The 16,050-nt window shown below is 38.0% G+C and overlaps 1 protein-coding gene across 3 annotated transcripts in view; it reads right to left on the minus strand.

The window, feature by feature from the left end:
* PARD3B (par-3 family cell polarity regulator beta) overlaps positions 1-16,050 on the minus strand; it is a 1,123,961-nt gene that overhangs the window by 307,360 nt on the left and 800,551 nt on the right. For all 3 annotated transcript variants that reach the window (XM_043445039.1, XM_043445040.1, XM_043445041.1), the window contains 2 exons: positions 6,876-7,082; positions 5,912-6,149 (listed from right to left, as the gene is read on the minus strand). In XM_043445039.1, coding sequence (XP_043300974.1) covers positions 5,912-6,149; positions 6,876-7,082 — 445 coding nt within the window. The remainder of the gene's footprint in view (positions 1-5,911; positions 6,150-6,875; positions 7,083-16,050) is intronic.

Consider the following 16,050-nt stretch of genomic DNA (forward strand, 5'->3'; position numbering starts at 1 on the left):
TAATAAAAAATTATCCAACTGGTGGGCTGGGAGAAACAGTTAATATAAACAGCTACAAATCAAGTTCACCATTCAGATCACAGACCATGCGTCTTCAAAATGTTTATGTCAGGTATGAAGTATCATCACCTCCAAAATGATACTTCAGGTATCATATGTGCTAAAATGGGCACAATTTGCATTGGCTCTCTGTTACAGCTTTATATGAAATTGGTTTAAAAATAATCTTCCCATACTCATATGCTACAAAAAAATAAGAAAAAGAAGAAAAGAAAGGAAAAAAAGCAGGCATAAAGTGATCCGGCATGAGAAAACCCGGGTGTGCTAAATTCTAATAATGTAGCTGCTGGAAGTTCAGTGTGGCCTGGGCAGATGCACATTCTATCCAGCTGGTGGACAGTTGCTGAGGGTGCAATGATACCATCTCTTCTGATTTTACCTTTTTCTTAGCACCTACTACAGCCTGAAATAATCTCAGTGATTTTGAGTGAGTTGTTCATTCTTCCCTCCCTCATTGGGATATAAATTCCACAAGAGCCGTGGCCTGGAGATCTTGTTCAGCACCATATAAATTGACTGTGGATTCCTTCAAGTTGTATGCATCCTAGGCAAACATCCCATCACTCCCTGGGAAATTCACTGTTACAGGCAGTTCACATGTTGTATGATGCTTTGTTTGTTTTGATTTAAACTCACCACAAGAAATTAAAAAGTTTCTGATTCTTCCCTCCCTTGTGAAGATTAAAAAAAAGTACCATTAAAGAAGGGGTTTATCACTATACGCCCAGTGACTAGAACAGTGCCTGATGCAAGTGAAAGTGTTAGTTGCATATTCGTGTCCCATGGACTGTATCCTGCCAGGCTCCTCTGTCCATGGAATTCTCCAGGCAAGAATACTAGAGTGGGTTGCCATTCCCTTCTCCAAGGGATCTTCCTGACCCAGGGATCGAACCCAGGTCTCTCGCATTGCAGGTCTCTGTTTGCATCAGGGAAGTCTGATGCAAAGAAGGCCCTTATTAAATGGTGGTTATGTAAGTGAAGAATAATTACGAATGCTTTTGACAAAGAGGAGGCATTCAACAATGTTACTGATCAAATGAATATGGGCAAAATATTAAAAAACAGAAATGAAATTCTTAGTGGCAGGTTTTACTCTTTCTTCTTTGTTAATCCATCAGAAAAGAAGTTTGCTGGGCACACCAATGGTATAGAAGAAGGTACTTGATGGACTTTAAACCTTTCCATTTAGGTCCAGAACAAGCTGACCATCTGAAGGTTTTTAAAGTGAGTGGTCTATAATACCAAGAGGAGATGATAGAGGCTATGATGTAAAGGAATGGATTTCAAACACAATTAAACTGATAGAATTCAGTTTAAAGAATATAAGGATTGACAAGCTTATTAAATAACTAAGAAATCAAGGACTGACTTTGGGTTTTTACTATAAACAGGGTAAGATTTTCTTAGCCAAAGGATATATATATGTTTTTAGTGCTTAGAAAATATCTGTTAGACCCCAGGAAGGTGGAATAAGGCTGATAGCTATGAGGTTGTTTACTGAGGGGTTTTGAACTTCACCCTTTGGTTGCAAGGAGCCACTGGTGGTCTTTTCTGCAGGGTAGTGCCATGAAGAATACAAGAAACACAAAATGAAAAAAAAGTAAGCACCTTGATCCTCTAAAATTCTCTTTCAACAGCAGGTAAAACAGAGTATAGAGGGAAACTACCAAAATTGGTAGGTTCTTAAGCTGTATATTTTCCCACAATAAGTCATAGCCTATGTAAGACCACAGGTGAATCTGCAAGGCAGTAACTCTGGAATCAATAAAGCATACTGGGGCCGGACAATACATATAAAGGTATGAATTAATGAGATCTTCCATAATTTTTTTCAAGATGATAGGAAATAGGTTAAATTAACTGAGCTAAACTGTGCTATTACATGGCATCAACACAAAGCGACCAGAGAATAGCAGAAAAGCACATGGCACTTAACTTTCCACAAGAGCAAAGCTAGTGCTACAATTACACTTCCATGATGTGTGGCGAGGGAAGGAGAGGGAGGCAGAAATTTGGTCCCTGCTCACGCCTGTGGCCAAGTATCACTGTACATGGCACAGCTACGCAACCTATACTGAAGGTCAGGAGGGTGTCTGAAGTGCAGATACTGGAAAAAATAATACATATTTAAACCACATATCTAACTCCTTGAGATCCTTAGAGCAATCAGGTTTTTTTTTTAAATAAGTAACTAAGTCAATAGCATCTGAGCAACAGATGAGAGTTAAAGCAAAGTCTGTGGGCTAATGGTAACAGCTTTTGTGTTCTTTGTTGTTGAAAATGTGCATGTAGCAGCATCTCCAATATGCTCACAAACTCGGATGCAAAAGGCTACGGAAAACAGTTGCTATTTTTACACCAGAGGAAAAAATCAAACAACACCTTTCAGATCTTAATTTTTCTAAAATAGGGCAAGGAAATAAAATCTGAATTGCTAGATGTCTCAAGAATCTAGGAAGGACCTGTGATTTCTATCAGAGGAAAACACAGTAAACATTGGACAACGACAGGAAGAGCCAGCTCAGTATTCTGGGCAATGGAGTATGAACCTGCCAAATCACATCATGTGAAAGAAAATACAGAGTTAAAGTTTAATTTAGTAACATTCTAGAAAATGGGATATGTGAAGCTATAATAGTTTTTCTATTTACAGACTACTATAGTTAAATCGTTATAGTATTTTTCTTTAGCACTTTAAAGAGGATTTTTTAACCTTATAAACTAATATTGTAGAAGTAATAATAATTATGATAATAGCAATATGCTTTTCTACTGATGCTGCAAAAACCGCCATACACTGAGTGGCTTAAACAACAAAAATGGGCCAAAATTAATGGGTTGGCAGGCTGTGCGCCCATCTGGAAGTTCTCCAGAGAGAATCCATTGCTCTGCCCTTTCCCGCCTTCTAGAGGCTGCCCACAGTCCTCGGCTCACAGTCCCTCCAGCTACATATTGCATTTCTTTGTATCTTTCTTCCACAGTCACATCTTCTTTTAAAAAATTTTTATCTGTTTAATTTTGGCTGTGCTTGAAACTTTGCTGCTGCGTGGGCTTTTTCTCTAGTTGCGGTGTGCGGGCTTCTCCTTGCAGTGGCTTCTCTTGTTGCAGAGCATGGGCTCTGGGCGCTGACCTTCAGCAGCTGTGGCTCCTGGGCTCTGGAGCTCAGGCTCACTGTGTGGGCTTAGATGCTCTGCAGCATGTGGGCTCTTCCTGGACCACGGATCGAACTCATGTCTCCTGAACTGGCAGGTGGATTCCCATCCACTGTACCACCGGGGAAGCCCTTCCTCTTTCAATTTTAAGACCCCTTGTTCTTGCCATGTGCCCACAGGGGGAAATTCAGGATAATCTCCTTATCCTACGGTCAGCTGAACAGCAAACTTAATTCTACCTGCAACCTCAATTCTCCTTTGCCAGGCAATATGACATGCTCACAGGTACTAGAAATTGGGACATGAACATCTTTAGGGAAGCCATTATTCTACTTACTGTGATAATTAACATTTATTGAAAGTTTGTTACTTGCCAGGCACTGTTCTAAGCAAGTTACATATAATTAAGCAGCTATAATTCTCATAATAATAGATTTTATTGTTATTCCCATTTTTTACATGACACAGAGATTAAGTAACTTGCCCAATGTTACCTAGAGAGAAAGCACAGAAGCCAGGATTGGCATGAGAGTGACAAATATAGTCTGCATTTTTAATCTCTGAACTCCACAACTGCAAAGGTGATTCTCATCTAAATATATTACAGTTCTGTGTTATCATTATTATCAAGGATGATTATCTAGTAGCAGTCATGATAGTTACCCAGAATAAGGGTAAATTTAACATTTTAACTGGTAAATGGATATATAAAACCATAGAAACCATCATGGAAAACAAGGGTTTTTTTAGAGATTTGTCCACTGGTGTCTAGATTATGTGTGTCCCTAAATGTCACTTTGCAGTTTCTAGGTCACATGTATGTATACACACACACACACACACACACACACACACACAGAGTGAGAGAGAGAGGGAGAGAGAGAATATATATATATATGAATAACAGATATGGAATGGAACTTTCTGTTTCACTTTCTGTTTCACTAAAATTTCAGTGGAAGATCCTTAACTGAGAACATCTGATGACAAATACCACTCAGCATTCTTAAGAAAGACATCTCCTAAGGGTTTAATAAGAGATGCCAAACTGGCCCATCAACCTTCACCTCCCATGACTCATCTTCAGCCCATGGAACAGAAGGGTAGAGACTGAGAGATTTTCTTTGATGGGAAATTATAGAGGTAAAGGCAATAATGGAAAGAGGTGCTTCCTCATCAAATTGTGGACATCTTGACAGCGTAAACAGGGCATATGTGAAGGGAGCTGTTGGAGAAGAAATAAAGTTGTTTTCTGATTGCACCCTGCTGAGCCATGCCTAGTCGATGGACTGGCTGCCTGTGACATCTCGTCTTACAGTCTCACTGAGTCAGACAGCAGTGGACCAGACTTATTCTGAAACTGATGAAAGCAAGGCTCAAGGAGCCTTAACATGTATGATGGTATTTAACGTGTGTGATGCCCAGCAGTTTGTGTAGGAAGGTGATGGGTTCAGACGATAGCCCTCTGACTCCAGATGCAATGACCTCTCCACTACACCACAGTGCCTCTGTAGGTGATGGCTGATGTGCACACAGACCTGGCCATGGACACACCTGGAATCCCTGGGGATGGAGTGGGAGTGGGGTATGGTTCATCTACCCTGTCGTCTCTAATTCAAAGGTGGTATTCTATAGGTCACAGTTGAAGACTCCCTTACCTCTTGCTTTCCCCATGTTGATGAAGAAGCATATTCTTTACTCACATAATGCACTGGTACCAAAGGCTTTGGGCACTACCCATGCCTCCAGGAAGTCTTGACTTGTATTTGACATTTTTATGGCAGCTTCCTGCCATCACCAGTATCAGAAGCCAACCAAGAAAGCTCCTTCTGCCTTTGCAGAAAAGGAGCATGCACAATCACCAAGTTAAGATTTTTAAGCATCTACATATTATCCAGCAATCCCATTCCTGGGCATATATGTATTCAAAACTATAATTCAAAAAGATATATGCACCTCTATGTTCATAGCAGCATTATTCACAATAGCCAAGAATGAAAACAACCTAAATGTCCATTGACAAATGCATGGATAAAGAAGATGTGCTATGTATACACAGTGGAATATTACTCAGGCATATAAAAGAATGAAATAATGTCATTTGCAGCAACATGGCTAGAACTAGAGATTATCATACTAAGTGGGGTATGTCAGAAAGGGAGAGACAGATATATGATATCATGTATATGTAGAATCTAAAATATGACACAAATGAATTCACCCATGGGACAGAAACAGACTCCTATACATAGACTCTGTTTCTCATATACATCCTTGCTATTGCCAAGGATGAGGGAGGGTGGGAAAGAGATGGACTGGGAGTTTGGGGTTAGTGAATACAAACTATTACATAGAGATGGGATAAACAACAATGTCATACTATACAGCAGAGGGAATAATATTCAATATCCTGTGATAAACCATAAGGGAAAAGAATGTGTGTGTGTCTGTGTGTGTATATATATATATATTCTTCTTCTATAACTGAATCACTTTGTCATACAGCAGAAATTAACACAACAATGTAAATCAAGTATACTTCAATTAAAAAAAGATTTTTAGGCATCTAGCTGAAGAGGAAGGAAAGCTTGCATTTTTTTTTTTTTTTTGAGTGAACACAAATGAGTAGTTTCATCAAGAGAGAAAAAACCAAACCAAAGCAAAGTAACCCAACTTTGCCTTCAAAAGCAGGTCCCTACCTTAGCATGGCACCAAATCCCTTCTTCTTTATTTTCCTTTCTGGATCTTCATTTCCCTCTTTCTGCTTTTTCTCCTTGACTTTTAATTTGCCCTTTTCCTTCTTCTTCTCCTTTTCTTTTGTTTTTTTGACTTTCCTGGCTTTATTTTCTGCATTTTCTAGCTCAGAGTTCCCTTGAGGGGCAGATTCACAATTCAGAGCTCCTTGGCCGGAGTGAGAGCTCCTATCAGACAGACCATCTGCACAAGAGGAAAAAAAATCAATGCACATAGTCAGGGGCTCCTCTGTCAGTATTTCAAGAAAAGTTAAAATATAGAAGAACAAATCAAAGCACTCAGGAGTTCTACTCTGCCATGTGGCTACATGTGCCCTTTGAAGAGACAACTGCCTAACTCTGGTTTCGCAAGGCTTTGCTGTTGGGAGTGGAGGACGCTGGTTGCTTAGCCAGGAGTATAAAAGGTTTGATATGGGTTGAAACGCTGATCTCTCTGAAAGCAGCTTGTTAACCTTGATCAGCTCAGAATGCCGACATGCTGGGCAACAAACAGGGTGAACTTATTTCTAGGAGAAGTTTGTGAGTGCAGCTATAACCCGGCTGTTTCAATGCAATTAATGCAGTCAGTCCTTGGGTTGAGGCTGCATCTAATGACTTGCATAAGAATGTCAAGAAATGCATACTTAGTGCTGCTACCCTAAGGGTAAATGACAGTTGGTCCTTGTAGGAAATTGAAGGAGAACAATTCTTCAGTGGTTGCCCTGTAAAATAAATTGCATATTGCGTTATCCAATTCCATGTTCATTAAGCCAAAGGGCAAAACATATCAGGAAAATGAATTACTTTTAATATCAAAAATATAATTGTGATCCTTAAATCATTTTTCTCTGTAGTTAAGCACCCATTTATGCCTATGATTCGCTGATAATAATGATAGGAAGAAACCATTTCAGCAAGCGTGTTGCCCTACCGGCTTCTAGCTCTTCAGGTCCATCGTAAGATTTGTCAATGGCTGCTCGGAAGCTCTCGTTGCAGCCCCGGCCGCGGACCATATGTGGCGGAGGCCGGTGGAAGGGAAGTTCATTCTTCCTGACCTCGGCAACTGCGGTCTGTAGGCTCTCCAAGGAGCTGGACTTTTTCAAACCCAGAGTCGGACCAAAATCTTTGCTTGGAGAATCTGGAAAAAAAGACAAAAAGGGCAAAAGGTCACCCTTCCCCTAAGGCAGCCTGATGGAGTAGGAAGGCTTGTTCTTCTATCTCAAAAGGCAGGGGTGGGGGGTGTTAAGGGGGCGGGACTTGGTGTTAAACCTCAGCTTTGCCACTTTTTGTGTCTTTGAGCAAGTAATTGACTTCTTGGTGCCTTAGTTCCTTTTCTATAAAGTTGTGGGAAGATTTAAAATGATAATACACGTTATATACAGAATAAATATGTGTATATATATATATGCACATACACATATGCATGAATTTGAAAAGCTGTAGCAGTCTCTAGAGATTTTAAGTATCAGAGTGTGTATACACACACTCACATAGCCACACACACACACCAAGCACCTAAGTGTTTCACAGTTCTCATTCTAAGCACTCCCATATATTGTAGCTTTTATTATTTCCAAAATTGTTCTTACAATTATTAAGGAATGTAATATGCACAAAAATCAAACAGCATTGAAGTGATTTTAATTTCTGTCCTTAAACACTTTATCATACTCTAGCACTGTTCCTGTATGGTAAATGCAATTTATTTAGTCGACAGACAAAGCAAAGTAAGGAAGGAAAACAACTTTTCTGTGTCAATGCTTACTGCTCCATGTGTATTTCTATTTGATTATCTAGGAAGTGGGGTAATTTTCTTTGCATGATATAATATTCAAAAAAAACCTAGGTGAAGTTTAATAATTTGTGTTTTGACATGTAATATTTTTCATTTGCACTGTTTGTCTTGCCCTGTTACCTGCCACTTTTCACTCATGGCTTGATCTCCATTCCCACCCACAGTCAGGCTCACAGTTGTCTGTAACAGGATTAGGCTATATAAATACCAGCAGCACAAGGATTATTTTAAAGATGGAGGGAATTCTAGCAGGGCTCTTTTCCACCAGAGCCAAAGCTCATGATCCTCTCCAGTTACAAAGCTTACTGTCATGAAGGGGCCACACTTGCATTTCTGGAAATAGACTACCTTACAGTTTTTAGTAGATACAGATTGAGTACACCTTATGGATTGTGAACATGAAGTAGCTACTTCAATGCCTAGTATATAGTAAGGCTCAGGAAACAGCTCTATCACTTCTTACTATGATCACTATTTTTGCTTCTGCTAACGCAGCTGCCATAAGTATTATTACTAGTTGCTTAAGAAAATACTAGGTAGTACAAGGAATAGAAAAGAAGTACAGCAAAGGCATCATGCCTGTATAGACATGCATAGAGTTAAAAAACAAAATACACCATCCCAGGTATTGTAAATATGTTAAAAACAGTCAAAATAATGACAATAATGCTAATAGCTAACAATGCAGAGAATGCTTAGCCTAGTTTAAGTGCTTTACCTGTACTAACTTAACATAATCCTTAAAGTTGTGCTACTGCCAATATTGTTCCCATTTTACAGATGAGGAAACTCAGGCAGAGGGCAGAGAAATACCTGGTCTAAAGATACCCACTTAATAAGCAGCAGAGCTGGGAACTGTTTTCAGGAAGCCTCACTGTGCCTTTTCTGCTCTATACTGTCCAAAGCTATACTTGGCCTCCACCCTCTACTTAACTACGGTAAAGCTACTTCAAATGGTCTCTAGTTTCCTCATCTCTGACTAAGACCATTAGTCTAGATTAGCCCTGAGCCTAGTTAAGCAGACAAAAATGCAAAAACTGGATGTTGTTTTTCCAGTTTCACATTACCTTACAGGAGGCAATTTTGCACTTTAACAATGTACATGATGGCGATAAACATTCCATTTTACAGGTAACAGTGTATCATTAAGATATGCAACATAGATGGGATTAAGGAGAAAGAAAAAAACATAAGAAATTTCAGGGACAAATTTCAGGTGCTACTTTGCAAACTGTAAATAGTAAGAATACACTGCTACTAAATCCACAAAGAGGTGTATTTCTTATAGTCCCAGGAAGGAAAGCAAGTGGAAGAAACAGAAGCTGAGTAAGATTGTTTCTGACAAGAAAACAAAAAGCAACAGAGAGGTGTGGGGGTATTAAAGCAACAGTAAAAGCTTTGGAGTTTACAGAAAACATTTTACACCATCTCTCCCTAGGGATCTGACATGAAGTTTGGGAAAAACATGAAGATGAAAACTATCTGAGGAAGCCTAGTTCCTCTGTCAACAATAGTAACCATCTTTTATTTATTAATTGCCATTCAGGAGATTATATTAGAGCCCAAGCTGTAAGCATTCACGTCAACCTTTAGCAATAAATTCTAGGGAACATGAAAGTGAATAAATCATCCAAGATATAAGGCATGTTATCTAAAAGGAGCTCAGCAAGAAGTCATCTTTGAGAAGGAACAAATACACTGTTACTCATTTGAAGCAAACTGAACATTAAGGATTCATGGGTTTTGCAGGATTAATAGAACCAGCAATTAATTCACTTTACATAAATAGAAGTCACAAATTAGAAGTGTCAACTGATGTTGGCCAAAATTATAGCCTAACTCTACTGGATGTGGTAAAAAAAAAAAAAAAAAAAACCACAACAAAAGCCGAAAAGCATTTGAGTCTTGGTTGTAAATGTGGACTCAGGGATTTTCAGGCTTGAAAACAACTTTCTTATTTATTTCTAGGGAATAAACAGGATATGGTGGTGGGGAAAAAAAGACTGATGTTAGAGAGGAGAATTTGAAAACAGGAAAAGTCCTTACAAGGACTTGTAGGTGCACTGAACTGACTGAACTGAATCTCTGAGTGAAAGGATCTTGGCTAGGGTTTGCATTTCCTTTATGTCCAAGACTTCTGAGGGAAGGTTGAGGTTACTGTTTACGAGGGATTATTATAAGTCAACCGATGGCATCAGCACTAAATGTCAACCAAACACTTGGAATAAAGGTTTTAGCACATAAAGATTGTATGTGAGCACAATAAATTGTCACATTCAGTCCTTCTTCCCTACTCCCATTCTCCACAGTTCCAGCTTAGGCTGCCATTGCATTGTAAATCCTGTAGCTTTCAAAAGGGGAAGATTTTCTGTGTATTTTTAGCCTAACCATTTATACAAATCATACTGTTTTCTAGGTTCCCACTTAAAGTAGAGGTCTCCTTGAAGGATATTAATCAAAATCAATCCTCAGTAGTCACATCCTACTGAAGTCATCTCCAAAGTGAGGACTTCTCACATTTTCACCTGTAGCTGATGTGATACTGACTGTGGCTGATTTTAAGCAACTGTTTGAGACAGTGATCCCTGAATACCACATGGTATCAGTCATGAGATGGACAATGTCCAAATTTGAGCATTTACTTGTCCCATTTTGAGTATCTGAATGTAAACTGAATATAATTTTTCAATGATTTTCAGGCCCATTTAGATTAGCTGCAAATGCCAAGAAATAGATCTTTTCCCAAACTTTAGTAGCAAGGCTTTATTTTTTTAAACTTATGACTTCTATGTTCAGTGACCATGTTCTCTAAGATACTGATAAACTTCTTCCCATCAGAAAGATGAACTTGACATTCAGAAATTTCTAGAAACATGATACAATGTTTATCAAAGGTACTAAAAAAGGGATCTTGCCTGAGAAATGTTATACTTAAAGTAGTATAATAAAAGTATTCTTAAAGTTCCGTGTGCCAAATTTTTCCTTGGACGTCCCCAAAAGAAATATCACAGAAAGATTTTTTAAAAGATGCTATAGCTTTTTTGAAGATTTATTTGTTTCAAGTGAAGGATGGGCTTGACTTGAACCTGGAAGCCTTCCTCATACAGAGTAGAGGGAAATTTCAGGGCCAGAACAAACAGAGCCCCTGTTCCTCCTCACCATCCAGAGAAAATGCAGTGTTATGAAGAAACTGAACTCATACACCAAGTCTAAAGATTTAAAGGAATTCTGCCACCATCTCTCCCATGGACATGAAACAAGCAGAGAGAAGGGCAGTAGAGAGCTATTGTCCAAGGGGAGAGGTACCTCTTCAAAATATAGTTAAAAACCTGAAACCACTGCCCCAGTCTTCTAAGTAGAAAGTCCCATTTTAACATGTTGTTGTTGAGTATAACATTTCTCATGCAAGACCCTGGTGGTCCAGTGGTTAAGAATCCATCTTGCAATGCAGGAGACTCAGGTTCAATCCCTGGTTGGGGAACTAAGATCCCCCATGCTGCAGAGCAACTGAGAGCATGTGCTGCAAGAGATAATAGAGAATAAAACACTCTAGAGAGTAGTGATTAATGGTGAATGATGAAGTGGAGAGGCAGTGAGACATTCCAATACCCCCCACTCTGCCACTTATTTTTTGAGTTATTAACCTTCCTGTGGCTGCTTCCTTATCTGTAAAATTTGGATAAATGAGGATGGAAGAGTGCTTGGCACATAACAGGTACTCATAAAGCATTGGTGACGATTGTTGTCATTGGTGTTTTTACACCAACTCTAAACATTGAGTAAATGAAGCTCTAGAACAATCCATTTGGTTCAATCCACCACTGCATTTTAAAATACAACCATTCCCTCTGCAAGAAGGTGAAAAAGGGCTCCAAAAAGAAATACAGTACCATCCTCCCTTTTTTATTCAAAAGTTAAACCAATTTTCCTCCAAAAAACTCCTTACAGTTTTTTCTTTTGAAATAAGGTATATATATGTATGTATGGATATATATATATATATATCTCCATCTGTTCATCACATATAGAGGCTATTCTTGGCAAGATTAATAAATAGTGGAGTCTTAGATATCCCTCTCCTTAGGCTATAATCATTTAATTAGTCTGAGATTTCATTGGCAATGTTTGAACTTCCCATTCTAGCATTAAAATCTTGCAATAAAAGAATGCCTTAATCCAAAAAAAAAAAAAAAAAAAAAAAAAGAATGCCTTAATCCAGAAGACCAGTAATTGGATCTTCCATTATTGATGAAATTGCTTCCAATACATTCTTATTAAAACATAAAGAATTATTTAGGGGAAGGTATTCACTTTCAGATACATGGCAAGTTTTCCTCCATGATAGAGCTTTATAATTAACAGATATTTACGATAGTTAACAATAAATAATGTATTAATCTGCACATTTCAGTAACATCGATAGTCCTCAAGGCATTTAGTGAAAATTAATTACATTAGAGCCCCTCCCCCTAAAACAAAGGAATTGTGCCCAGTAGTAAACTGGGGATCAAAATGATTGCAATGTTATCCAGGGGACTCAGCATGAAACTTGAGAAGGCCATGATTCGTCAAGATAGCTTGCTTTCATTAACAATTTGGCTTTGCTGTCTTATGAACAATGAACTTGGGCAAATACAATAAAAATGCTTTACTTTGCTTCATGGGTAGTTGTGATGTGAAATTAATAGCCTTAAAACTCTTTGAATGAAAAATTATTACAAATTCCAAGTAGGAAGTCACAACACCACTTTATTCTCCAATACATCTCACTCTGTCTTTTTATTTTAGATTAAACTTACTGAAAATTTTGTATGTTTGATTTTTTTTTTTTTAGTAGTTTCCCCTGGAGGCTAAATGTCTTATATGCTTTAATAGATATCATTGCAAATCCATTAGCCCAGAAAAAAAATCCCCATAATATATAAATGTATAATTTCCCAAATTATGTTATCTGTGCTAACTGTGTCCATAATGGGCCTAATTACCTGTTTGCCTATCTCAGTATTCCAAATATTGATCATCATTCCAAGCTTATCGCAGCATCCTGTTTCCTATTCATTACCAGAGGGCATAATGTAATCTGGTTTATATGTTATCTGCTGTCATCTGGGTCTCAGTTCTTTTACTGGCAATTTCCAAGTTCTCTAGGAGTAGAGTTTATTTTTTATTTTAATTTTTTCCTTTTAAGTCTCATAAATCTCGGGGTCTTATCATTTCCTGAAATTCATGTCAAAATATTCAATAATGAACTTCTCATTAAGAGTTATATATTTGCATAATCTCTCCTACTCTGACTCCAAACACTGTCTATCTTTAAGTGAAAAGATCTAGAGAAAATTATGGGAAGATTAGGTGAACAAATACAACAAATGATTTGATTGTAAGTGTGGGACTTACATGGCCCTCCAAGGGACTCCACATCTATGCTAAGAGGTGCTGTACGCTTTAGCTTTCTTCACTAAAAAATCCCTCTTTTACTTATAAATGGAAAGTCAAAACCTGATGCCATATTTTGGTTTTTTTCCTGGACTCAAATTATATCCAACAAATGTAATAAATGGTAAATTTACTACTCTGAAAATATTCTCATGACAATCTCCTGTCGTTTTATTTTTTAACTTTGTGGGTAAGAAAATGGATTCTGTGGTTCAATTTAGTAGGCAAACTCTTAAAAAAAAATACATATATTTAAAACCATACCTGGGGAGATTCTGTTAAAGCCACTGGAGAACTCAGTCAAACCCACTACCCACAGGCTGTTTTGTTGTAATCTTTTGCTTTCTCTCTCTTTGCCTTGTCAGGATAACTCCACCAGATTAAAAACAACAACAGCATTACCCCCAAACTGGCATTCAAGATAATAACAAGTTTAAAAATTATATAAATAGCATTGTTGTCTGGAAGGAAATATGAATACTTAAAGAAGGGAAAAAAAAACATAACTTTTATTATTTAAGTGGGGAAAAAAAACTCACTTAAGAGTCAAATAAACTGATTAAAGAGGCCAGCTTTCCTACTTGTGGAATGGGATCAATAGGATCGATGCTCGCCACCTACCGTTTTCTGTCTTGTTGATCTTGGCATCCCCAGTGCAGAGAAGGACTGAATAAATATTTGTAGTCGGGATAAAGGAAGGTACAAGTGAAGGAGTGAGAGGATGGTGACCGCTCTCCACTCCAGCGCCGTGAAGCTGAAGGGCGTTTACCCCGTGACTGCTTTACCCCCTCAGAGTTCACACACAGCCTCTTGTTTTTACTAATATGACCTTAGGTTTTTTTTGTCCTATTTTCAAGAATCTAATTATTTCTACCCTATTTATAATTACTCACTCATCTCTATGTTTTGTCTTTTTCTGCTAGTCATTCCTTTCCACTTAACTTCTCTTTGTGATATTAACCTTTTCTGCTACTTCCCTGTCTTTATGCACACTTTGAATAGTCTTAGTTTTCCCCACTGCCAAGAATACCTTTATTCTCCTTCCAAGTCCTCCTTGCATGTCTTGGTAACAGGCTTTTCATTCTGAACACAAATGGTTTCAGTGATTTTCCCCCCCCCCCACCTCATTCTTTTTACCACTTATTCTTTGTATGGCTTACTTCAATAGCACCTCTTTCTTCTGCTTTTGATTGTTGAGTGGTTTATGCCTTACGTGGGTTGTATAATGCCGTACTATCAAAATAAACTACACTAAGAAGAATTCTAATAAGTTTCTTAAAAAACTATTAGCATGCCAAAAAGGTCAAATTGACTGATTTCTTGGATGGTATCCACATGAAGATATTTTTACATGATGTTGTATAAACTGGGTACCTGTATTTTTTGAGGGCCTGAAATTATTTTTATACTTTTGCTTTATTCATTTCTCCCCTTTTTATAGCTAATGGACTGCACTAAAAAGAAAAAAAAAAAAACCTGAAATTTTCACTTACTATTTTCAGAACTGATAGAAAGTAAGGTTTTATAGCTTTGAATAACAATTATACGGTTATGTGTAATGAGAATATTCAGTAATACAAATGAGTGAGTGAAAGTCACTCAGTTGTGTCCAACTCTTTGTGACCCCATGGACTATACAGTCCATGGAATTCTCCAGGCCAGAATACTGGAGTGGGTAGCTGTTACCTTCTCCAGGGGATCTTCCCAAACCAAGGATGGAACCCAGGTCTCTGGCACTGCAGGCGGATTCTCTACCAGCTGAGCCACAAGGGAAACCCCCAGTAATATGAATAACAATCTCTTAAAAAGTGCACTTCAACCTACGTTCAATCTACTGGTAAAACTTCAAGTTAAAAATCAAGTCAGCCATCAGTGAGTATTTACTGAATAGTTTTTGTCACTCAGAACTGTGCTAAGTCCTAAGAGGAACAGAAGGCAAGTGAAATAGTAACTAACATTTCCCTGTTGCTTTATAATTTATAAAGTTCTTTCCTGTACAAAATGAAGCCACATCTTACACCATTGATCTTATCCAAATTTGAATGTTTTTTTCATGTCCAGAGAGAGCTACAAAGGAGGAGAGGAAGGACAATGGGCTGCATAAAATATACTCACCATTGCTTTCAGTGAGAGTGTGCCCCAGTAAGTACGTGTCTAGGAGAGGGCGAGGGGCACGAGAAACGAATTGTTCCTGTGAATCTCTGATTTTTTTTACCCTGGGTAAACATTTTATTTTTTTAATCGAGATATAATTGATATATAATGATGCAAGTTTAATGATGCAATGTATCAAGTGCATGCTAAGTTGCTTCAGCTGTGGCTCTTTGCAACCCTATGGACTGTAACCCTCCAGGCTCATTTGTTTATGGGATTTTCCAGATAAGAATACTGGAGTGGGTTGCCATGCCCTTCTCCAGGGGATCTTCCCAACCCAGGGATCGAATCCTCATATCTTAAATCTACTGCATTGTCAGGCGTATTCTTTACCACTAGCGCCACCTGGGAAGCCCCAGTTTCTTCTTTAAGATCTTAGGGAAAAATCCGAACAAAATTTTTTGGTCAACCCAATGTTTGATACATACATATTTGATTTTGATACAAATATACATACATTTTGATTTGATGTGATACATGTATATATTACAAAATGATTGCCACAATAAGGTTCATTATTGTCTTCATCTCTTCACATTATTACCTTTTTGTGTATGTGTGTATGATGAGAACACTTAGGATCTATCTTTTAGCAACCTTCAAGTATATATTACAGTATTGTTAACTACAGTTACCATGTCGTACATTGATCCCCAGCATTTATAACTAAGTTTGTAGCCTTTGACCAACATCTTTTCTCATTTTCTCCATCGTTCAGCTC

Source organism: Cervus canadensis, chromosome 24, assembly GCF_019320065.1.
Source record: "Cervus canadensis isolate Bull #8, Minnesota chromosome 24, ASM1932006v1, whole genome shotgun sequence".
Taxonomy (NCBI): Eukaryota; Metazoa; Chordata; class Mammalia; order Artiodactyla; family Cervidae; genus Cervus; species Cervus canadensis.